This window comes from Epinephelus fuscoguttatus, linkage group LG16 (genome assembly GCF_011397635.1).
Source record: "Epinephelus fuscoguttatus linkage group LG16, E.fuscoguttatus.final_Chr_v1".
Classification (NCBI taxonomy): Eukaryota; Metazoa; Chordata; class Actinopteri; order Perciformes; family Serranidae; genus Epinephelus; species Epinephelus fuscoguttatus.
In genome coordinates, this window is record NC_064767.1 from 17,146,385 (window position 1) to 17,171,338 (window position 24,954).

General features: G+C 39.8%; 3 protein-coding genes and 1 long non-coding RNA gene across 4 annotated transcripts; 1 reads left to right on the forward strand and 3 right to left on the reverse strand.

Annotated features, from left to right (window-relative positions):
- Positions 1 to 496: 496 nt before the first annotated feature.
- Positions 497 to 16,861, reverse strand: LOC125903635 (uncharacterized). The gene is made up of 4 exons (XR_007451324.1): positions 16,753 to 16,861; positions 15,136 to 15,241; positions 1,768 to 1,923; positions 497 to 589 (listed from the first exon to the last, which is right to left on the reverse strand). It is a non-coding gene; the product is annotated as an uncharacterized LOC125903635 (long non-coding RNA).
- ppp2r2d (protein phosphatase 2, regulatory subunit B, delta) lies at positions 3,675 to 8,576 on the forward strand. The gene is made up of 10 exons (XM_049600662.1): positions 3,675 to 3,867; positions 4,066 to 4,140; positions 4,665 to 4,762; positions 4,892 to 5,057; positions 5,151 to 5,263; positions 5,347 to 5,524; positions 5,644 to 5,808; positions 6,116 to 6,285; positions 6,682 to 6,773; positions 6,885 to 8,576. Exons 1-10 carry the CDS (start codon positions 3,861 to 3,863, stop codon positions 7,162 to 7,164), a joined length of 1,344 nt encoding a protein of 447 aa, XP_049456619.1. The 5' UTR covers positions 3,675 to 3,860; the 3' UTR covers positions 7,165 to 8,576.
- bnip4 (BCL2 interacting protein 4) lies at positions 8,660 to 12,594 on the reverse strand. The gene is made up of 6 exons (XM_049600666.1): positions 12,380 to 12,594; positions 11,827 to 11,998; positions 11,640 to 11,700; positions 11,395 to 11,501; positions 10,874 to 11,023; positions 8,660 to 9,295 (listed from the first exon to the last, which is right to left on the reverse strand). Exons 1-6 carry the CDS (start codon positions 12,420 to 12,422, stop codon positions 9,253 to 9,255), a joined length of 576 nt encoding a protein of 191 aa, XP_049456623.1. The 5' UTR covers positions 12,423 to 12,594; the 3' UTR covers positions 8,660 to 9,252.
- A 6,221-nt stretch (positions 16,862 to 23,082) lies between the features above and the next one.
- On the reverse strand, positions 23,083 to 24,441 carry LOC125903627 (alpha-2A adrenergic receptor-like). The gene has a single exon (XM_049600663.1). It carries the CDS (start codon positions 24,330 to 24,332, stop codon positions 23,127 to 23,129), a length of 1,206 nt encoding a protein of 401 aa, XP_049456620.1. The 5' UTR covers positions 24,333 to 24,441; the 3' UTR covers positions 23,083 to 23,126.
- Between the last annotated feature and the right edge of the window lie 513 nt (positions 24,442 to 24,954).

Below are 24,954 nucleotides of genomic sequence, written 5' to 3' on the forward strand. Positions count from 1 at the left end.
GATGCTATAGAAACAACAGAACAGAAATAATAAGAAAAAAACACATGAGCCAAAACAAGAGTCTTGAATAATTGATTGTGTTTGTCTTTGCTGTTTGTGTGTGTGTGAGTGTGTGTGTGAGAGAGAGAGAGTTAAGACTGAGGGTCTGGACAGAGCTTATGCCCCTGAGCGGAGCAGACACATCCACTGGCCAATGGTTTGTGTTAAAAACTGTCTGATGGACCAAACGTGGGGGGAAGGGTATGTTTGTGTGTGCGGGGAGCAAACGCGTGTGTATGGGTATTTACATGCCTCTGAGTGTAAATTTAAACTGAAATACATGAAGACAGAAGCAGTGCTTGATTTAGTCAACTTGATGAGCTGGTGTTAAAATCAGGGCTGTTTTTGTACCCAGTTACATGAGAATAAAATGAAGTAAAGATTTCCAGGAGACAAACGCTTGTTGTTAAACGGCTCAGGAATAGGTATGTTGTAAGATGTTAAAAAGTCAATATACCTTCATTTTGTCTGTGCTGGTAATGAGCCATATTTTCTGGGGAAAATGGCTGCTTCTCCGGAGGCACCATGTCTACTGAATGTGGCCCTGATCCTGGATAAAACAGAAGGCTCACCAATCAATCTCTCCAGGTTGCCCACAGCCAGAGAAAGCAGCTGCACCACATGTTTGCCTTGCGCGATAGCGACAAGTTAACATACGGGCAGCACAGTAACCATCCACAAGCAGCCTCTAGCTGTCTTATAATGAATTCCCACAGGGATGGGGAACTATCAGAGTCAGTGGTGTTACTGGAGGCTCGGAATAAAGTCAACACCTCTCCTTATACCTGATGAAGCTACGGCACGGCAGCGCACACACACACACACACACACACACACACACACACACACACACACAGTCACAGCCACAACACTGAACTTGTAAAAATGTGAAAAATCCAATGTACACAACATTTAAGCTGTACGGTTTATTAAATCGCAAATTAGGCCTAAGTCAATGTTTCTCCTTCACACTGTGATGGTGGATACAAACAGTTTATTATGTTTTTAATTGTGCACTATTAGTCATGGCAGCTATTTTTTCCCTCTCTAAATTAGAAGTATAATGCAGTCGCACTTTGGAATATACGTACAATTGAAAAACACTTGTTTCCGTTATTTTTGAGCATTTAATAAGCTGTATTTAGTATCTCTTATTCTGTTCTGGCCATTAGTGGACTATGCTTTCACATCCAGTGTTTCTACTGACTGCATTCAACACATAATGTCCACACTGGCTCATCAGACAGCTACACAATTTGTTACACTCAGTCAGAGGTAAAAGCTACGACAGTGAAAACCACTGCGAACCCATTTGGTGTTGTGTGGAAGTACACAGGCCTCCTCATGCAGAAGTCAAGGATGTTTTAGAGGTTCAAATGGTTCTTAAAATAATGATGCTTTTACAAAACACTGGTGAACCATCTATTGTTAATTTAAAGTGAACATCCCCACGTCTGCTAACTACAAATGGGATCAATACGCACGTAGGTGTTAAATGCTCACTGTGGTTAAAGACACTATACAGCTGCATTTTACAGAACATCTGTAAAATGTACACCAATTACGCTAATGAAAATTTGTGCCTTGTGAGCTTGTGTAATGTCACATTTAATGTCATATTTCTATGCATGCTCTGCATAGTCTTAAAGCATCCAACTTGCACTTATGCTGCAGATACAACTTGGTCCACCTTTATATAAATATAGATATAGATATAGTCTTCCTCACCTCCAGCCCTCTGCTCTGCTTCTCCCCAAGGGACGCTGTGTGAGTGATGAGAGGGATGTGGAGCTTGGGAGATGCCGGGGAGAAGGTTTTGGTGAGATTTGGTCCAGGTCTTTCTGGGTGCATCCCTATTTGTTTACTTGCCACCTCCAGGACAATCTGCAGATGCAGAAAACAAAACAAGTTTAAAAGCACTATGGAGACAATACCATCACTGTGCGGTAGTTATCCAGAACTCAATGCAGGTGATTAGCTAACTTGAAAAACATGTGTAACCTGTAATATTTGGTTTTAAACAAGCTCTATTTGTTTCAGGCGACAATACTATTTTAAGGTAAACAGCAAAACAATAATATATTAGCAAGCAGACAAACAGAGCTTATTTCCTTATTCCCTTACTTAGTTCAGCAGATTTTGTGTGTTGGTTTATATTAGAATAGTGTTTATATCAACTGTTGTACTAAAAACAACACATCTCTGTTTATTCTATTTTCCACTGAAATGTGGCCCAGATATTACATATTCTCACACTTCATCAGCACTTGCCATTTTTTTTAGTTTTTGGAATGTGACTTTTTTTTATTGCACAATCAGCCCCTATGGGCTATTCTTCTCCTCCCAATTCTTGACAACCCCAGCCCTTCAGAGAGTGCTGTTTACAGAAAAATAAGCATAAAATAAAAACAACTACCACAGCTACAACATCTATTTTTGTATATATGTATTTTGCGCCGTGATTTTGGGCATGGGCTCACAAAAACAGAGATGTAAAGTGGCATAGTTTTTTGATGGATTTGGAGCAGAACTGGGTTGAGCAGAATTTGAAGTTTGTTCCCTGATGTAGTATCCACAATTTGAAGTAACAAAAACAATACAAAAATGACTGATAGTGTACAATGAAAGTGTTTGGTTGACAGACTGAATTAACCACAATAAATATGTATTTTTTTAATGTGAAGATGATGTGAATAAAGATGATCTTGTGGCACTCAAGAGGGGCACTGATGTTTTTTTTAATTCACAAAATGTCCTTTAACCTCTATAACAACTTATTGTACATGCATGACGTCTCTACGGCAGGTCTACTTGTAGCTGACCCATATAGGGTCATAGGAGTAATGTGCTGTAGAGATCAAGAGTCATGGCCTTTTTTTTAGCAAATGATTCCCTATTCTTACAGGTCAAAAATTAAAACTCGGATGTTGAATTTTAACATTTTAAAACTACCTGTGGTTATTTTGAGAGGACTATTATGATTAGTCAAGTAATCAGGCCTAAAATACGAAAAGGTAAATGGCTATGAAATCGGGGCTGAAAAGTATGTACATTCAGTTTATTACCTATAGAGGTGCAAGATACCCAACAAAAATTAACTGGAGTACCACCATTTGCCCACTAGATGTCACCCACTGACCACACAATACAAGCAGGGTACTTGGAAGGTGTCACACAATTTTGAGTTGGGACACAGTTCATATCTAACATCAACAACCACCAATGAAGATAAGTTTTAAAATGAAAAATACAAGTTGTTAATATGAGTTTATGTGTTTTACTTGTATCTCTGCAAGAACTTTTGCAATTTTTTTATACTATGCAAAATGCATTGATGAAACAATGAATAATAGACTAGAAAACATGTTCATGCTGTTTATGCTGGCTTTTTTTGTTGTTGTTTATTAGATTGTGTCTGCTTCAGCTTTAATCAAAAACACCTACATCCTGATGTGTAAATGTCATCTGTCCCACCCATCACAGGGCAGCTGTGTTGGCTTCAACATGCTGTGCAGGAATAACGTGTAGCGTGATGAAATAAAGTTGAATGCATGGAGAATAAAGGCTGAATGCACATTTAATAACATGATGCTCAGGAGGATGGATGGAGCCAGGATGTGGCATGTGTGCATGACGTCATTTCTCCATGTACTGTGCGCCATTTTGGAAGAAAAAAAAAATCACGGATAATTTCCGTGGTCTTGACAGATCTGGACCCGAGTCTTCACACTGATTGTGGATGCTATCTATTTCCCCGAGCAAGCCGCATTGGTTGATTAGGTATTGGAAGCCGTGTACAGCAAGAGCTGCTACATGAAGCAATGGCGGGTAAGCTACTTTTGAAGGGAGGAAAAAGACCCACCTCACTTGCTGTGTGTGATGGCCTGAATCTGCAAGTTAGCTAGCCAACGTTAGCGCTGGCAAGCTAAGTTGCTAGTTGTCAAACTGTGTCACTGTCAGGTCATTTTGTCGCCCGGCGAAACGCGAGTCACATACAGACTAACGCTGTTTCATTTTTTTTTACAGGAGTTGCAGGAGGAAATGATTTCCAGTGGTGTTTCTCTCAAGTGAAAGGAGCGATAGATGAAGATGTTGCGGAAGGTATGTAGCTAACGTTAGCTTGGCGGCTAGGCTATAACGGTGGGGAGCTAGCTAAGATGGGCAGATGATGATGCTCTGTGGGCTTCACGTGAGATGCACGATAGCTAGAGGGTCGCGCGGGTTTTAATATAACACGACTGTCGTGATTAGTGTGAGTCTGTTTGCGGATCAGTTGCACAAACGCCCTTTCTTGTGTAATTTACTGTGTGTCGCTAGCTAGCTCTATGCTAGGTGGAGGCTAAGCTATTAAAGGGGAGCGACCGTGTCCATGACGTCAATGTGCTGCGTCCATAAATTGTCGAGTGACATCATGCTTGTTTTCATTCATTCATACATGAATTGGTGTACGTTTTGTGTGTGTGTGTGTGTGTGTGTGTGTGTGTGTGTGTGGATGTCAGCGAGCCTGATGCTCTGTCACTGCAATGTCTTTGGCACCAGATGTAGCCTGCAGCCTAACACAGTAGCATAGCTGTCATCAGAGCTACCATGGTGTGATTCACCCTGATTTGTGTTCATTTTTTCAGCTGACATAATCTCAACGGTTGAGTTCAACTATTCTGGAGAATTGCTTGCAACTGGAGATAAAGGAGGCAGAGTAGTGATATTTCAGCATGAACAGGAGGTAAGAGTCATCTGGAGTGACAGACGAGCATCTTCATCAACAGTATCCTGTCAGATGTTACATGCTGCCTCTGTGTGGCAGTGATAATGTACATACCCTGTGACTTATATTTGCCATGTTTGTTTCTAGTCTAAGAATCGTCCACACCTGCGAGGGGAGTACAACGTCTATAGCACTTTTCAGAGTCACGAGCCAGAATTTGACTATTTGAAAAGTTTAGAAATCGAGGAAAAAATAAATAAAATAAGATGGCTACCCCAACAAAATGCTGCTCACTTTCTACTTTCGACAAATGGTAAGAGTTTCCCTTCTGTGTATTTTGATTATTTGGCAATATCTGAATTTTAAACTGTGATTTTTACAATGTTCTTGTGTGTGTTCCTGTCAGATAAAACTATCAAATTGTGGAAAATAAGTGAAAGAGATAAAAGAGCAGAGGGTTACAACCTGAAAGATGAAGATGGACGACTCAGAGATCCCTTTAGACTCACCTCTTTACGGGTATGTTTAATCATACATCAGACATGTCTCGCTTTTGAATATGGCTTTTTTTATGGTCTTAAAATGCACGTTGTATGTTTCAGGTACCAGTGCTGATGCCAATGGATCTCATGGTAGAAGCAAGCCCACGGAGGATCTTTGCAAATGCGCACACCTATCACATTAATTCCATTTCTGTAAATAGTGATCATGAAACGTACCTCTCCGCAGATGACCTAAGAATAAATCTATGGCACTTGGAAATCACAGACAGAAGTTTTAGTATCCTTTTTCTGCATAAGACAACAGACATGAGATGTGTGGCTTATAGAGTAATAGCCTCTGCATTGTATCACCATGAAACATAAGACTGCTAGTTCCCTTAACAGTGTGTTCCTCAGATATTGTAGACATCAAGCCCGCCAACATGGAGGAACTGACAGAAGTAATCACAGCTGCTGAGTGCCATCCACACCAATGCAATGTATTTGTGTACAGCAGTAGCAAAGGCACCATCCGCCTGTGTGACATGCGAGCAGCGGCACTCTGCGATAGGCACTCAAAGTGTAAGTACCTCCACTGTAGTGCTGCAATGTTTAGTCAGTTAATAAGTCAAGCAGTGGAAAATTAATTGATAGGTATTTTTACAAACTGATTAATTTAGTAAAATATACAAATTACATTTGCATAAACAGCTTAGCTGATATTTAGATTTTCTACTTTCCTTGGTCATAAAATTCTATAAATTATTATTTTTACTTTTGGTCAGACAATAAATTTTAAGATTGTATATTAATTTTTTTTTTCATAAACTGAAAAAGACCTACTGGTAATTTTACAAATAAGACTTTAAGATTTATGTATTTATTTCAGTCTTTGAGGAGCCGGAGGATCCGAGCAGCCGATCCTTTTTCTCTGAGATCATCTCCTCCATCTCGGACGTGAAGTTCAGTCACAGCGGACGCTATATGATGACACGTGACTACCTCTCCGTCAAAGTTTGGGACCTCAACATGGAGAACAGGCCAGTGGAAACGTATCAGGTGCATAAACATACTTATTTAGTGACTTTTAATGTAACATTTAACCCTGTGTGAGAACAGTAAGCACTGCAGTGATGGGATTCTGAAGTGACCACTTAAATTGGGCCTTAAGTAAGATATTTATTACATACGTATTTATAATTTTTTTGCAGGCTTATTGTTATAGTCCTCCAAAGACTATAACAGTAAGTAAAAAGATACAATCCTTTCAACAAATGGCATGTAAGCTTTTGCGACTCACAAAGAGTAGCCTCACAAGTGTGTCTGGTGAGCCACGCAACATGTGGACAGTTCTGTTAAAAGATTATAAGCAGAACTCACCATTCACTGATGTAAAAGTGCAATATTGTGTTGGCTCAAGTGAATATTTAGGTTAATTAATGTGTTTTGTGTCAGGTCCACGAATACCTTCGCAGTAAGCTCTGCTCCTTGTATGAAAATGACTGCATCTTTGACAAGTTCGAGTGCTGCTGGAATGGCAGTGACAGGTATGTGTGCTCCTGAATTACAGATTTGATAAGTCAATCATGGCTGGCATTGAGTTATGTTTTTTCCCCCCCAAGTTAATTTACACAATTTTTATTTACTCTCTCCATCAGTGCCATCATGACCGGCTCCTACAACAACTTCTTCCGAATGTTTGACCGCAACACCAGGCGGGACATCACACTGGAGGCGTCCAGGGAGAGCAGCAAACCACGGGCTACTCTCAAACCGCGCAAAGTGTCCACTGGTGGCAAGAGGAAGAAGGATGAGATCAGCGTGGACAGCCTGGACTTCAACAAGAAGATCCTCCACACTGCCTGGCACCCCAAAGATAACGTGATAGCTGTGGCAGCCACCAACAACTTGTACATTTTCCAGGACAAAATCAACTAGAAGATTTGGGGGCTCCAGAGGATAGGGCTTTTACCGTACCTGTGTAGTTAAGCCTACTACTTGTCTATCTGTATAAGAAGAAACAGCCTCGTTGTCCTCCTGGTGAAGAATTCGAAAGCACGTGTCTACTTTTTTTGCCACAGGAGGTTGATCCATAGGCCTGTTTTATTTTGAGTCTGAGCTTAGGTTGTTTTTGCCTTTGGCACCAGGGCAATCAACATGCCCCCCTGACCCAGAAAGCCCAATTCGGGTCTAATTGACGGAATGGCACTCCCTAGAGGTCAAACTCTTGAACGTTGGTGTTTGTGTTGACATTTTAAGCCTTCATTTCATGATTTAACGACAGAACTCTCGGAAGCCCTTAAAATGACGTCTTGTCAAAGTTGTAACATCATCTCAAAGATTGTGGGCCCTCTGAAGCACGGATTAATGGCCAATAAGCCTAACTGTAACATTCCCCCATTGGCCATGTATTCATGCCAAACTACTGGTGGAAGAGGCCATGAATTTGGAAAGTGGACTTGTTTCTTTTTCTCCTCCCCTCCCTCCTCTTACTTTACCCCCAGTCAATACGGTGACATAATTTCACTGACTGTATCTACTCAAGTACACCTTGTCATCCACATAATAAAAGAAACTAAAACTACAGATGTGTTTTTAAATTTAGAAGTATGTATTAAAACATGTTTATTGCTTTGCATGTTTTTATGTTGTAGAGAGGTGGAAAAATGTCCAGTCACACCACTGTCTTTGAGCAGATCTCAAGCAAACCTGTTATGGAAATACTATTTGGGGCTACCGGTTTCAGAACCACTGTTGGAGACAACCGATGATGTGTTTGTGTCAAGAGATTAATTTCTAGTTTTTGACCATGTTTTAGGATGCGGGCTGGAAACTACATGGCACAAGATGGGGCCCAGGACAAAGGGAATCTGCAGCCTTAATACCTACTTCTATCAGTGACAGCTACAAGTTATGTCCCCAAACGTTTTACAAACCTCATGTGCATTATTTGTAAATCCTATTTTATAGAGTTATGTCCTCATATACTGCTGCTACACGTGGCTGTCTATGAAAACACAGGAGGAGGAAAATTGCACACCATACAGTTTATGTGATAGAGTGCCTCCTAATCATGTAATAAGTAGGAAATTCAGACAGGCCTCATACATGTGCCCTTATTCATTTATTAGGGATGTCACCCAAATTTGAGCCGCGTATTGCAAATGTGGATCTTATCTCCGTAGTTGTGAATGCAGAAATGAAGGTTGACTACACAAAACATATACTGATGACATTAAAACAAACACATAATAATGCATTGTCTTTGTCCATTGATTCCTAACATGGTGGCAATGTATTCACTTGTTTATTATTTTGACCAAAGTTCAATAAAATTTTAATTGTGTTCATCTGCATGTGGTCCTTTCCTTTGAGAAACAGTCAGCGCCATGTTTCTGCGCATTTAGTGGTTTACAAATACATCGGGGCCATATGTGTGTTTATAGTTTTTATTTTGTGAGGGATGAACAAAATGGACCTTATCAGTGCTCAATAATGCTTTCATATAATCACAGTTTACAAATGCAAAATTGAGCTATCAGTACTGGAAGAAATCACATACACACTAGGCTAATGATCCCTTAGACAAAAATAAGATTGCAAGTCACACCAATTTCCGTTCTCCACAGCTGATCTATAAAACATACTGATAGTATATCATTTTAAATCAAAAGTGATTTCTCACTGCAAAAAGAAAAAGGCAATGGCGTACAATATACATCAGTTCCCTAACGTGCAGATTTAAGGAGCTGGAAGCAGCAAAACAGTCATCATCTCCAGGCCAGGACAGAGACTACAGCACGGAGCAGAGGATTGGTCACTGTTGTGCTGATGAGTTAACGCCATGAAACAGCAATGACAGATCCTTAACTCTCCACGCTGGTGTGAGCTACGCGGGGCACTCAATCAAATTGGACTGTGTCACATGGCCAAATCTCCCCTTGATCATCAGTAGGTCCCATTTTAAGGCATGCCAAGATGGGTCACGTCAAGGTGACAAGGTGTCGCGACACACCGTAGTCCTACTTAGTAGGTGTTGTGGGAAGTTAGACGCTTCCCAATATAAATCCTAAAAGAAGAGAGACAAACGTGTAAATTAAGATCATTCTGACAGCAAAATATAAAACAAAGAAAACAGGTTAAATTTAAAATCTGCTGAAATATAGATCTAAATACAAATACACTGAAGTTGGGACGGTATGACTTCATCATAAGTTTGCCACTGCAACCAACATCTGTACCATCATGTTTTAAGCTACGATCAGTCTCTTAGTCGTACCACAAAAATCTCTCCACTCTTTGGTGGCCACAGTTTTTGCCCTAGGAGGCTGAAATTAGGCTTGGAAGTCAAGAGTGTGTGTTTGTGTTCATGCCAACTGGTTAAAAAAAACAGAGAGGATGGGGGGCAGGGGTTGGCCACAGAACTGGACTACTGGAAAAAGGCACGTAACTTTCAAATGGATTCACAGACTTGCCCAAGATTTTGTGAAAATTTTGTTCAGGAGCCAAACAACAGCTGATTAACTGGTCATGCCAACTAGCAAAAAGGGGCAACGCGTGGATGCGTGAGCAGACGTGGTCACAGCTACTGCGAATTTGCACATTTTAAAGTAAACGTGGAGTCAGGCAGACAGCAGACGGAAAAAACCCTCTGGGCTGCACAGGAAAAACAAACAAACATTTCAATGGAATGGCAGGACTGTAAAAACAAACATGCGTGACGGTATGTCGCAATGGTGGTGCCATATTGTTAACAAAAATAAATAAATAAATACAAGAAAATACAATACATAAAATTATTTCATGTTTATTATTTTATGTAATCTTTCTAGTAATGTCCAGTAATTCTCCAAATTGCCGTGTTTTTGCCTTGTGTAAAGGAGCTACGCAACATTTGACTGTAAACCCTGTCACAGAGGACAACACAACGTTAAAATATTTTAGCCTTATGCCATCTATTTTCAAAGTGGCCATCAATCACCACAATTTTCCACCTTGCTTTTGTCCTCTAAAATGACATCCGAATTGCTGTCTACCGTTTCCCTGATTCCATGTGAACGCAGCATAAGACATTGTGTTGTTCTGTCTTAATTGTTCTTGAGACAGATTACTACAGGTTAATTTTTGGCATGTATCCACTAAATCCAAGACACTGAGCAGAAGGAACGATTATACATTTCCACTTCCACTTCCTGGATATTTTGGAGCTGTGTTCAGTTGTGTAATATTGTCCTCTTCTGTTCTGCATGTGTTTTGTAGACGTACAATCAAGATTTATGGCACAATAAATAAAAATCTTGTCCAACCATTTAAAATCCAAACACAACACTGGAATCTATTACTCTTAAATTGATTTACAAGCCATTTAATGCAGAGACTGACTAAATCAGTAATGTTGTGTTGGTCAGTAAGAAAACAGGTCTATATTTTCATGTATGATTATTTGAAAAATACCAAATAAATGTTTCATCTATACATCAAATAATTTATTATTTATGAACACATCAATTGTATGTGATGAAAGATTTGGTCTTTCAATGGTTCTTCAACAATCCCCATGCAATTGCCCCAAGAGGCTCCCATTTAATATTTTTCGATTGTGAGATACTGTATTATTCTCTTTTACAGATTAAATGAAGTTGCTTACCCAAGGCCAACAGCAAGTATGTGAGAAATGATTAATGATGGGAGGAAAAGCTTCAGAAAGTCGGCGGAGAGAACACCTCCCTTCTTCATGACGCTGGTGTTCCGAATGCTGAGAGGGGTCGTGCGCTTAGGGTACTTCAGCAGGAACTCCCTACGGAGAAGCACATTAATTTTTCACTGTTATGAATATATTAAAACCAATGAGTGCCAGTCTAATGTCATACTGACACCTCTGGTAACACAGACCTTTTTTCACTCAATGAATTAGGACTATAAATTATGACATATAATAAATATACCTATATATGTAAGAGATTAGCACAATAGACTTTACAATTTCCTATTGCTGTTAGCTCTACCATCACTATGATCGTAATTATTTTTCCATCTACACTGTATTCACATAGTTCATAGTCATCAACAATGAGCTATATTATTGTGTAATCAACTAAGATAACTCCACAGAAATTACAAAAAACATACCACATACTAAGAGTTACCAAATCAGTGGTGGCTACATACTTTGGTGGATTGTTCTCAGGTCGACTAGACCAGTCCCAGATCCAGTCCGCATTTTTCTTCATCATGCTCTCTACCTCCCGTCTCCTTTCTTGGAAGTCTTCATCTGACTAAAAACACCAATTGTGGATAATCAAACAATTTTGCCCTCACTGAAATGTAAAAACAACACTATGTTGTGTGGACTATTTATTAAACTAAACTTAATCAATTAGACTTTGATAGGTCAGTATGACCAACAAATGTACCTGTGAGCTGTTTGCCTCTGAGCCTCTCCACAGAAGAAGGGGGGTCTGGGCCCTAAGTGGGCTGTTGAGAAGACAACACAATAGGGAAACTTTTGTCACCAAAGATTCATGTATTGTCTCATCTGTATTACACAACATATATAAAAAAACCCACACACAAACTGTGCCTCCCCTTTGCCCCGCAGACCTGTTGCACTGAGAGCTTCCTTTGGAGCTATTTCTGCCTGACTCATGTTGTGCATCCAGCAGCATTTTCTCCACGTCACCCTCCTGGATGGACGTGGGGATTTGCTCCTGGCTTCCGTGATGACTGGTGCTCTGGGATCCAGTGCCACTGTAATGCAGCTCAACCCAGGAACCTTAAATCAAATACACAGCCTTAACATATTCAATTCAATGGGTATGATTGGTCTGTATAGACTGGGGTTGTCAAGTAGGCTAGAGCTACAGTCGAACAACAAACAAATACAAACTGTCCTTGGCTTGATTTAGGTTTTGCAACAGTGCAGATAAGCCTCATTAACTAACTAGAGCGACGTGTTGTCCTTACGTGTCCCTACATGTACATAACATACATAATCTAGCTTCCTAGGTAGATACCTCGACTATTTAGCTCAAGCTTTGCACGAGGCTATGTTATGTGTCATAACATTAGTTACCTCGTGTTTTCGATGACATTACTGGCTAGCGCTAGCTTAAACCCTACTGAGCTACAAGCTGTTATATCGTTTATACTTTACCTTGCAAGCTCTCGTCCGATGACACGTCCTTTTGCAGCGACATGGTGCTGGTATACTCCGTCAAGTCCGCTCGTTAACGCAGTTTTAGTGGCCTAAATGTTGGCGAAATGGTGGCGAAATCTGTGTCAGCAGCTGGAGCCCCAACTACCACAATAACAATGACGCAATAATGTGTTTATCTACATTGTGATTGGCTCTGGCAGCACGCAGACAGCGCGAGCTCGAGGCTGCCACAGTGAAGACCGCGCATGTCCTGACACGCTCCCTAACTGCCTCCATAAATAAATATGATTGCCAAGTCTCACATAAACTGTGTTATGCATTATTTTTATAACTGAAAGAGATATTTTGCGCCTGACAGTTGAATTTACATTTTGATGGTACTTTACTATTAATGGCAGTTCCACACACCTGTCTGCAGATGGCACTCACTGCTCATTACTTGCCCTTTCTCTCTGTTGCTCCATACCCCGTGTTCATACACTTTATACAAGACAGTGCCATGTGTTTTTTTTAAAGGCAACACATCTCTAATTATTCAAATACACATTGTGCAATTAACTGGCCTGCAGTCTCTAAAAAATATAATTCAATATGTGCATTATTAAACATGCACTTTCTGTTGCAGTGTCTTTTGTCTCTGAGAGTCCCACCAATAAAAAAAAAACTACTACTAAATCTCAACTAATTGTTTTTAATTAAATATTCCACAAGTGACTCACAATGTGCTGCATGTAAAACATGTGGATTTACTGTTTGTGATTTCCTGAAGAAGCAACTCCAAATTTGAGGCTGGCAAATTTAATTATGTGTGCTACCATGGAGATTAGCATGACTGATTATTCTTGCAAAATTAAATTATTTCTACAAGGCTTATTATTCTGGGTTAAGTTCTACTTCCTGGCAGGCCATGGTGTGCAATGAAAAATATGGAGTTTATTCGAGCATTTCGAAACGTCGATAACGTACTTACTTGGGTAAACACTAAAAAAGTTCTGACTGCAGTTTCCCTCCTTAAAAACCAAGCAAGTACAAACAAGCAATGTTAATTAAATCCCCTTTGATGCTGCATCAGGAGTTTTGTTTTGCAGTTAATCTTTTTTCATTTTCTGTAAGCTTTTTGTTTTAAACAGTAAGTCACTGTCAACAGTGTAGTCACTGTGATCAGGAAGAACATTTTCTCTGTTTATGGCACAGTATTGGGAGTTAAGTATAATCAGAATCATATGAAGAGATACATGTTGATAAAGCCAGAAATAAAATCATTTCAAAATTCTGTTCTCTCCAGCAACGGAGAAAATGTGCCTTAATTGTCACACTGCACGGGGGAATACAAGGGTTTCACTTGTAAGCCAGACAAATGCATCATCCGGAGTAGACATATTAACAGATAATGGCATTGTGGGGGTAATCACTAAAAAATTTCCCATTATTCGAGTCAGTGCCATAACATGGTGTATGAAACAGGAATTACTGGATGTCAGCCAAAAAGTAGCAAATAAATTTTGTTAGCAATCACATTTTCTCTACAGTCTAACAACAAAGCCTATATATTCTAATAACCAAGCCTCCTGCAGGTATTATGTTCAACACTGCTCAGTGCAGTTCAACATATAATATGAAAACATGTCGGTGATGTTGATTCAATCAACAATGCATACATGCTTTACATGGTCCTCAATAACAACCAAATAAACATTTATGGAAACATAAGCAATAAAGGATTTACCACAGGTAATAACTCAAATAATATTATATTCTGTTGGTGTAAGTTGTTTAGATTTTCATGTCGTGCTGTCAGAATTTATGATGGATGCAACATTGGCTGTAATTTTGTTAAGTGTTATGAATGTTGTGTTCCGCTCCACCTCCCAGCTCTCATTACAAAATGCTTTCACCAGATGGCGTATGTACCAGAATGGAAACATTGTACAGTGTTATAATACCCCTTCATTGCTACATTGAGCTATTTGCCATTTCATGAATGCCACATGGCTTTAACTACAAGTTATATTTAGAGTTCAATACGGAATCTGATGAACAATTCTGCAGTTATTAAATAACAAGAGAAACAGGAAAAACATATTTGCCTCATGAGTTCACACGAGCAGTGAGCGCTGGCCACCACTAAAGTCACACATCCTGTGACATTATCAAAATGAAAAATCTCAAAAACACTCAAAGCAGTTCAAGAGAAGAATGGTGACATGCAACGTTAACAGTCACAAAATGTAAAATGCTGTCCAAAGCCCCAGGGAAGGAAGTCCAACCCCTCACCCCCCTTTAGGCCATTTAATTAAACCCAAAATTATCTTCTGGAAGCCCATTACCTATCACCACAGATAATCCACCATTATCAGTGGTAACGTCTTAGAGCAGAAGAAGGTCACATCCTGTTTTGCATCACTAAGATAAAGAATTAATAAAATAAATCACCAAACTCTGTAAGCAAATCCTACCATCATTGAGTGAACAATATCATGACACAAAACAGAACACAGCCACCAACTCAGGATTCAAGCTTCAAGCTATTCCCTTCACTCTTGTAATCAGCCACATGTTGAAAAAACCCATGGATGCAGGGATGCCATGGTCACGACCAAGGCATCAGTATTCATGGTACGTCTCATGAGAACAAACTAAAACTTTCCACACTTATCTGCCCTGTGTCTGATGTATACCTTCACTGAATGTCAATCAGTTCTGTCATGACTCCATGTTTACCAGGCCTAGTAATATGTTTATTGTGGACATACCCAGGAGTATCCACGTACGCCATACAGTAGAGGAGAGCAGCAATCCATATCCTCTTCCTAGAAACTTCCTCCAGCTCCTGCTGCAAACACCGTACTGGAACGTAAACTGTATAAGACAAAAGAGGTGCAAGATAAAGAAACAGCTGAGAAGATAATAAATACAATATTGCATATGGTGGTGTAGTGGTAGTTGATGAGGTGGGTACCACTAAGGAGGAAATGGGCATACTCTCCTATATATTACAATGAATTTTTGGCTGATAGGTTGGTATACTGTTAACAGCCACACACCACTAATTACATACAGTCAAATGTCTTTGTCTGTGCTTTAATGTGTTTGAAAGGGATGAAACCCCAGTTGATCAGCTGCCTTTATGAGTAAGCAGTGCTTATGTAATCATCACTTTGCAATGACAGAGCTAAAGTACATTTGTATGGAAGCACAATGCATTCACTTGACAAAACAGTACTTGCTTATTATTAGATTAGTATTCGTTTATTATCTCATAAATCTATGGAACGTTTTCATGAGGAAAATATGCTCTTGTTTTTCTGATTTATCAAGATTACTTTTCTCAGAAGTCACAGATAATAAACTCTTTAATTCAGAATAACAGAGCAAATGTGTAGAGTCATGGAGCTATCTTAATTTGTTTTTTCCTGAATGATAAGAAAAAGCCCACAGCTTGTTGGACAGCACTTAAAACCTTGTTTCCAAGACATTTCCAGACCACTTTGAAAACATTTATTCAAGTAGAAGGTGTTGAGCATTTTTAACCGAGCTAGTTTCTGATATGCTAGTCAACTGAAGACAACTTGTTAGCCAAAGCTAACGTTACATCTCCCTTTTTCTCTTCAACCCAGCAGCTAGAAGTTTTATTATTTATTTAAATCCATTGCGTTATAATATCATCTATAATATATAATATCTTTATGTATAAAGAAACCTAACAATAAAACAAAATCCATAATCGCATTATTGAGTGTGTCACTTCCGGCTGCCATTTTTTTAAGCAACTTGGGAAACGTAGTAGAGAAGTAGCTAAATAGCTAACTCGCCAAATATCGACATAAAGTACACTTTTTTGTTTTACAATAGAGTTAAGGACTTTATAAGGGATGTGGACATACATTCAAAACACCGGTAAGTGTTGCCATTTTCACCTGCTTATATCCAACTTGTCCAAACAAACGCTTGCTTTGTGTAGCTGTTTATCAAACCAACGGTTCAAGTGTAAATTAACCGATGTTAGCTAGCAAGGCTAGGTTAGTTAGCGACGCGTAGATGCTAACGTTAGCTACATGAAGTTTCTGTGTTAATTAATACTCATTTGACACAAATTAGGCTATTTGTCCACGTCAGTCACATCACAATAGAAATAATTAAAGTATTATTTCGCCCACATGACTATCTTTGTGTATTTTTTCTATCCAACAATACTGTCATCAGTGTTTTAAACATAACGTCAGACTGTAACGTTAGTTAACGTTACTTATAAAAAGGTTTCCGAACAGTTGGCCCCCGTTGAAAATGAGGTCATGGTGAAGCAAAAGTTAACGTTAGCTCGCTAACCCCCACATAATGCAGTGCAGATACATTTTAAAATGATTATTTACCTTTTCAGGTGCCAAAGATCTTCACAGTACTTTTTGCATTTCAGCGATTGAGAGGGAAATCTGTTAATGACAAGGAAGATACCAACACGAAACGCCATCTGCTGACCAGTAGAGGTAACTGCCACAACACACTCTGCATCCACACATCAAATGGCATTAGGGCAGGGGTGTCAAACTCATTTTATTTCAGGGGCCACATACAGCCCAGTATGATCTCCAGTGGGCCGAATCAGTAAAACCACTACATAATAACCAATAACTAACAACCCCTTCGATTTTTCCCTTTTTAGTGTAAAAAAAATATTCTGAAAATGTTCATCCATTTACCGTCTGCGATATCCTACGAAAGATATGTGCAAATTCAACAGTATGTCTTGATTTTTCCACATTCAGTCAGGCAACTACTCACTATTATTACATGTGCATTTTTTTTTTAATAATTTTCCACTAAAGTGACAGCTATTGAAGCAGCAGATGAAGTCATCCCCTGCCATATTGTTTTAAGATATAAGTTTGATGCAGAATATTTTGTACTGAAGCTGCTGGTTAAAACATTTTGCACAATGTTCAGTATCTTTAAATCTGAACACAGAAGTATTCATTGTTATTTCAGAGAGCTGTATTCTTATCAGGGTGGAGAAGCCTCTGAGGCAGCATTTTAGATCAAGTATCTACTCACTAGCTCTTTTTAAACAGGAACTGTGCTCATTTGCAGGAAAGCCCAATCAGTCTTCGTTCGGCATTGGCAGTATAAAAACAAAATCGGGGAGTGCAGCAAAATGCCGCCTGCCTACTTTTGTTCATACAGAATGCGCCTTTTTTGTGGCAACGTGGGGCGTGAGCAAGTAACAAAACGTGTACCTCAGTGTGTGACGTAAACAGCCTTGCTCCGAGGGAAACCGCGGCCGGTCAGTCCTTCGGCGATTCTCTTGTAAGTTGGCCCGTCCCTCACCGTCCCTGTCATTCGGCGGTTAATGGCCTCTTCGTTTGCGAGGACAAGGAGGGCGCTCAATTCTTTGTCTCCCCAGTTGCTCATCTTTATGTCAGGTTTGTGTTTCCCTCTTGCGGCTATTACTAGCTGCTAATTCCTGCTATCAGCTGTTTCCTGTTTATCCACCACCAGTGGGTCACACGTACGGCATCATCAACAGCTCCTCCCACAAGTCATCAACAGCCCCTCTCGTGGCGGAAGGGCGCCTCATTCTTTTTAAACCAAAAAGGTTCCGCCAATATGTTTACCTTAAGCGGCGGAAAATTGGGCACCTCAGATCAACTCAGCAATCTGGCTCTGTGTGTCTAAACGCTCGCAGCTTGCCGGCAAAACGGCCCAACATTCGCCGAAAATCTGGCAGTGTAAAAGGGGCTACTGTTTAAACCTGACAATCCTAGCCTTCACAAGTGTATCAATATCAGGTGTGCAGAGTCATCCAGTAGGCCAGGTTGGCCCCTTTCTGGCCCACGGGCCGTATGTTTGCCGCCCTGCATTAGGGCTTTACTATAGTATAATATATAGGCAGTATAGTAGTAATCATATATGTGTGAAAAGGAATAAATCTGCTCATTTAGACAGACTGCAGCCACTACTATTTATAATTGTAATTTGGTCACATGCTATTGTGCCAAAGCAGGACCATTATACCATCTACTTCTATGAGAGCGGTCCCTGGTGTAAAATGAATGTGGGATGCTAATTGTCCTGGAGATACATTTTACACCAGGGAAGGCTCCTATAACTACTATGCTTGAAAAATATCTATGAAATATCCATCTGTCAAACCTATCCCCAAAGATGATACTATACCCATAACATTCAAATGAAAGTATTATTTTTTGCATAATATTTAAGTTAGAGTCCAATCAGAGTCATGTCAAAAATAAATGCAAAGTCAGAGTGTGCTTTACTCTTGCTTATATTGCCTTGTATTCATTTTGTGGAGTTTTACAAATGTAGCAACACACAATTAATGTTGGCCTTTAATCTTTTATTTACAAAACACACAGTATATTATCTTGCCTGTAAAATTGGATTTCATCTGCAAATATGCAGAAAGTCATTTGCAAACTGTCACTGACACCCTTCAAAATATTTTTACTGCAAGTAATAACTTTAGATATTGACTCTGCTCTATCTGCATGATGATTCCATGGCAGTAGTCAGTTTGTTTGCCTTGTTGCCTGAGACCATGACAAAAAATAATGATGTAAACACCCTTGCAGTAGATGCCAAGCGTGAAACGGAGAGCCCATAGAGATGCCCTAGTTGATGGTGTGATACAGCTTGCTCTTTCTGTGTGTAGGTGTATGTTAATTGACAGCATACTGAGGGATGTATTGCTGTCCACAACAGCTGGCTGGTGGGGACGGATAAAGTACAATCATAGTAAGCTCTATCAGGAGGTGTTTACTTTGTGTGTGTGTGTGTGTGTGTGTGTGGGTGTGTGTGGGTGTGTAGCTGACATCATCCAGGAGCATGTGGGTGGGGCGGGGGTTGCTGTGCAGAAACTTGTGCACGAGGAGGAGAGTAGGCCAGACTTGAATTGGATGCAATCGATAGCACAGACAGGACAAGATGGCTAAGGAAGAATTATGGTGTCCAGCGGCAGGAGATTTGCCAGAACTTAATTTGTTATCAATGAGGATTCACTGCGGAGCATAGAAAGCATTGCTGTAGATGATGCTGGGAGTTTCACAGAGGGCAGATTATCTCTACGTTTGATGACGATGAGCAAGAAGAATTGATGTTTTCAAACTTGCTTGAGTTTTTATTAAATTTTAATGTATTGTGACAGACTTTAAGGTCATTGTCACATTTAAGGCAAACAAGTAAGACCGATATTCGGGGAATGTTCACAGCAGCTCAGCCTTTAACCTTTTCACTCTATTGGCCCCTCTCTTTTCCTCTCTCTCTCTCACACACACACACACACACACACACTTACATTACAGTATACCCAGTGGCACTTGTTGCTACAAAACAAGTCAGAACATCTTGTTAAACAGATTTTAATATGCTCAAAATGAACAGATAATCTCTGTTGTATCTAGAGACAAAGAAGATAGATATGATAAAATGAAAGCATGAACGAGGAAAGAGAATATAGGTCGTCCCAAAGAACAAACTTCCATTTGTTACATGTGACATATTGAGTCAATTCCACATTATCCATGCACTTTGGCTCTCTTAACCCACAGTGGGGTCCTCATTTCCCAGGGGTCTTCTTAAGCCCCCTCCAGAAGAGCATGTTTTGCTTTTTTGACAAGCTAAGAAAATAAAAGAAACCACTAGCTGATCCTAAATAATGACACAATAATCTCTTTCTCAAGGACTGGAGATCAAAATGGGCCCTCTAATGGGTCCAGTCTTAGCAGGCAGAAAAAAATGGCACGGCAAGTCATTTAGAAAACACCCATATTTTCAGTTTTCACACTGATGGTTGAAAAATGCAAGCATCTTCTGCTTACTTTGACAGCTATTTTATTTGAATACATTTGAACACTTAAAAACTAGAGGTTATAACGAGACTTTTCATTGAGTACAATTGGGCAGTAGAGAAAATGACAGAGATTGCACCAGGCAAATTAAACAGGAGCTTCCTGCAGCTTACATCCCTCACACTGTTATTTGATTATCTGGCATCCTTATGAGGGAGGGAGGAAGTATTGTTTGCCCCAGTGTGCATGATGCATTGTGCTCAATTCATAATGAATGACCCAACATTCAATTAAAAACACTCTATTCATCAATAGCTATGATTTAAACTTGTTAGTATGGTCCTGATGCCTCCGTCTGACTCTGTGCAATCCTGCCCTGACAGTCTCGATGTCTGGGATGCAGTCCGTTCGCTTTGGTCTTTAATTGCCTCTAAGTTCGCTAGCCTCTTGGAGAGACATGACCGGCAGCTTTAAAAAGCACTTATTGAGCTGTAGGTGGGAGGAACAAGAAGGAAATGGAGAAGACCGACTGGGGGGGCTGAGTGAAAGTTGTGGGAACGTCTGCCAGAAGCAGCTTATAAAGCACAGTTTTATAAGCTGTTGTGTCACAAACATAAATCGTGACGCTCTGAAGTGGCCTTTAGAGGGGGGAATAAATCATTGTCTCAGCAGACAGTGAAAGTGGATGTGCGTGTGCATGCATGCAGAGAATAGCGATAGTAACCAAATGTTTACAGTTTGTAACCAAGCATAATTTATCTTGATGTGGAGTGAGGCGGAGAAGATTGAAAATGAGATTTCACTGAAACATACATTTAAAAAACCTTCAGTAACACCTAATTAATCCAAAATGTCACCAGTGTTTTTGTGGTCTACATTGAACAAACTAATCATGACATGTTGCCAAGTCTTGATGAATTTTTAAGATTTCTACTTGTTATTGATTATTCATTTTGGGCAAGTAATGTAATGGGTATTTTGGCATTTAATCTCTGTCGCTTAGAGAATATGTGCTTTAAAAATGTAATGCACGTTGCTGCTCAAGCGTAGCAACGGACTCCATTACAGTCGTTTTAATTAAAGTATGCGTTCAGATTGCAAAGACGGCATTTTAATCTTTAAGACACATTGATGTACCGTGGATCAGGGCCAAGTAGGGATATTTTAATGATTGTCTTGCAAATATTTTATGGCACTAAATGTTACCTAATGTTGATTGCACAGTATCAATATAAAGACCTACTTAAATGATTCCAAAAACTATAAAAGTCAATTTAATTTCAATAACTTAACTTAATAACTGCTGTTGTGGCAGTGCTCATACAGTTTAAAGATACTGATACCAACTGTCAGCATCAGTCCTCACAAAGCCTCGCTTGTGGAAATAACTTCATCTTGCATAAGTGTTCATGGCCACAAAGCCTCAAATACAAATATTTTCTGATATTTCTCGTGACAGACTGTTTGTGGGAACTCTATCAGCGATGCAGTAGGTCTATAGTGTACCATTTGTGGTAAGCAAAGTATGTCATATTTTAAGACTCAGAGGCATGGTTGAACCCAAACATGTGTACCACAGGAATCTGAAAACACCAGAGAACGAGTCATGGGAATCTCTGAGAGATGGTTAGTGGAAATATTTGCAGAGTTAAAGCAATTATGGATGGTGCGTGAACTTTATTTCAGGTTCACAGACTGACAGGTCTAAAAGTGTATTTGTGATGTAAAGTAAGGTTATAGCACCGTTAACTGTATGCCACATAAGGAGAAGAGACGGGTCACACTGATATCAGACCTATTATAGAAGTACAGCACATTGATAAGCTCGTGTGGATATTAACCTCACAGTGTAATTTGCAGCAGCCACTCATATTTCTATCGCTGCACAGTTTTTGTTTGACTCCAGGGGATGATTTAATGATATCCTGATATGCAGGGCTATAATTCATGATAAACTCCATTCAGTATTGTTGCACCACCCGTACCTCCTAGGCGTAATTTTCTTTTCATATAATTGTCATGTTCTCGAGCTTGTTATAAGAGGAGGAAATTGTTGGTGGTACGGGGATAGCATCTTGTGGGGTAGAATTTGCTTTCATATGCTCTTGCTATTGTACTCTTGTACAAAGATGAACAGTCTTTTTTTAAAAAAAAAAATTGTGATACTATTGATGGTAAATTACAGAGAGAGGCTCACTTTCCAAATAATGCGCATCATTTTGGCATTTTATTTCTCTTGCAGAATAATAACTGTCATGAACACATGATTCAGTTTTCAGTCATAATGAAATTATAGGCCGTGTTTGTTTACAAACTATTGACATTTCAGTGGATTACAGTATTTGTAGCATATTGCACAACAAACTTGAACATAGTGTTCCTTGCACTACAGTATGATCTGTCAATTTGATCAGTGAAGTTTGACGTAAGCCTGAAGAGGTCTGCCTTTGTGTTACTAATAATATTATTGTCACTGTCGCAGTTTTGTCTCAGACGTAATGTGCAGTAGTTTCTCTTTTCCATGTCTAAATCACTATATCACTGTCAGTCGGTCTTTAAATACTTTAAAGGTTAAAACGTAAACACTCTACCATGAGAGATGATATCTGGAAGTTGACACATTTAGATACTATTAAAAATGAGCATGCACATGTGGAAAATGTATCATCCATGTTGTCACAGTTATACAGTGTAACGGGTTGTTTGAGTGTAATACTAGCTGTAAGACAAACTGCACGTTATATATTGTTTGCATTATTTCATATTATAAACATTTACTGATGTGGAAGTACATGAAATGTTAAAAAACAAAAGGAAAACATGCTACATTTTTTTTCAAATATTCAATAAATATAATTTAATACATGTTTAATGTGATATTTACACTGTTTGGTGCCTTAATGTAGATGAACAAAAATGAAATGCATACATAAAAATCATACTTATAAACCTCTTCTGTCCCTTTTACAAAGAATCTTTTTAAAAGACCTCCTGAAGTCGTTATTGAATATAGTGTATATAACAGGATTTAGTGAGCTGTTGCAGTAACCAAACCAGAAAAACATTTTGAACAACGTCTCAGGGACATAGCAGATGTCACACACAGCAGTGAGCGTGTATGTGAAGAAAAAGGGGAACCAGCAGAGGACAAACACTCCCATGACCACAGCCAGGACAAAGGTGAAGCGCCTCTCTCTGTACTGCCTCCCTTTCCACTTTTTCGTTCTCACGCAGGGCTGCGCCTCTGGCTTTGGAGAGGACTCTCCAGGCTTCACCTGAGCCACTTTGGTTGTTCTCATGCCCCTCTTCTTCTTCAGGGAACATAGGATGTTGTCAGTCCCATCAGACGAGGAGGGTTCTTCTTCCACGTCTAGCCCATTCATCTCTCTGCCTTCTCCCTCTTCCACCTCCCTCCCTTCTGTGTCCTTTCTCTCCAGGGGGTCAATACCACACTTTGCGTCTTCTGGGCTGCCATATTCCTTCTGCTTCTCACCTGGCAGGGCTCTTGTTCTTTTCTTGGCAATCTGGTATATTCTTATATACACCATAATCATGATGACACAGGGTGCAAAGAAAGAGGCAATGCTGGAGAATATGATGTACCATTTCTCCTCATTAATTTTACATTCAGGGCTGTCCACTTTACCCTCGTCCTTTTTCATTGTGATGAGCGGAGGGAAAGAAATGATGCCCGCCAGCACCCAAACTATCAAGACAATGCATTTAATCCTGCGCGGTGTCCTCCTCAGGTTGTACTCAATGGCTTGAGTGACGGACCAGTATCTGTCCAGGCTGATGGCACACAGATGAACGATTGACGAAGTGCAGAAGAGCACATCCAAAGCCAGGTAGATCTCACACCACACTTTACCAAAGTACCAGTAGCCCATCAGTTCATTTGCTAAGGAGAATGGCATCACTAAGGTGGCAACCAGGATGTCTGCACATGCCAGAGAGACTAAAAACAAGTTCTGAGGTGCTCTCAGGGCTCGGCTCGTGATGACAGCAATTACTACCATGACATTGCCAAACACAGTCAGCAGGATAAGGATACCCACCAGGATCGTTAAAGGCACGGAGGTCTGCACAGTGAAAGGGTGCCTGCCAGGCAAAGTCTCATTTCCGCTGGTGAAGTTAAGACAACCCATCAGGATGAGCTGTGGTGTCGAAACAGTGCTCTTTTAAGAGGTTCGGAAGCTGTGCAGCCAGCAGTCTATTAATATCATCCTTTCAAGAGCACAGCATCAGAGAATTGAGTCTCTTCGTTTCGTTCATGACTTTTTTTTTTTTTTTTTTGAAAGAAATCTGTGCTGCTTTCCTCTTTGTCAGTGGGGAAAAAACACCAACAGAGAAAAATTAAGAGCAATGTTCTTCTACATTAAAAAGACAAAACAATGTGAGAGACAAAAAGGGAACTTAATGTATTCCCAGTTTCCCCACATCAGATCATTTTAAAAAATTAGATCTATCCTTACAAAATTCTTCATTCACTAACCTTTTGGGATTAAACATTTGCAGATAAGTCCCTTGGAAGACACTTCATAAAACAGATTTACATTGCAGATAGTGCTGGCTCAGGCAGACCTTGTCATCTGTTGTGGCTGTAGTGGAGAGAACATCTTTTTATATGGGCTTGATCTGACGTAGAGGATCTGTGACGCTGGCTCCACTTCAGTGAGATCGGGAAGGGGCGGAGCTCATCTGCTGCTGGAGATTTAAAAGCAACTTGGTGTTGCTCCCAGACCCTGAAACCATTGGCTGATGATGACA

Excerpts from the sequence above, each read along its gene's own strand:
- ppp2r2d (XM_049600662.1), top strand. Across the intron at positions 4,141-4,664 it reads AGATGAAGATGTTGCGGAAG|CTGACATAATCTCAACGGTT; the intron begins GTATGTAGCTAA and ends TCATTTTTTCAG. Across the intron at positions 6,286-6,681 it reads GGCCAGTGGAAACGTATCAG|GTCCACGAATACCTTCGCAG; the intron begins GTGCATAAACAT and ends GTTTTGTGTCAG.
- bnip4 (XM_049600666.1), bottom strand. The coding sequence starts at position 12,422 with ATGTCGCTGCAAAAGGACGTGTCATCGGACGAGAGCTTGCAAG. Across the intron at positions 11,999-12,379 it reads ATCGGACGAGAGCTTGCAAG|GTTCCTGGGTTGAGCTGCAT; the intron begins GTAAAGTATAAA and ends ATTTGATTTAAG. Across the intron at positions 11,502-11,639 it reads CAGAGGCAAACAGCTCACAG|TCAGATGAAGACTTCCAAGA; the intron begins GTACATTTGTTG and ends TGGTGTTTTTAG.
- LOC125903627 (XM_049600663.1), bottom strand. The coding sequence starts at position 24,332 with ATGGGTTGTCTTAACTTCACCAGCGGAAATGAGACTTTGCCTGGCAGG.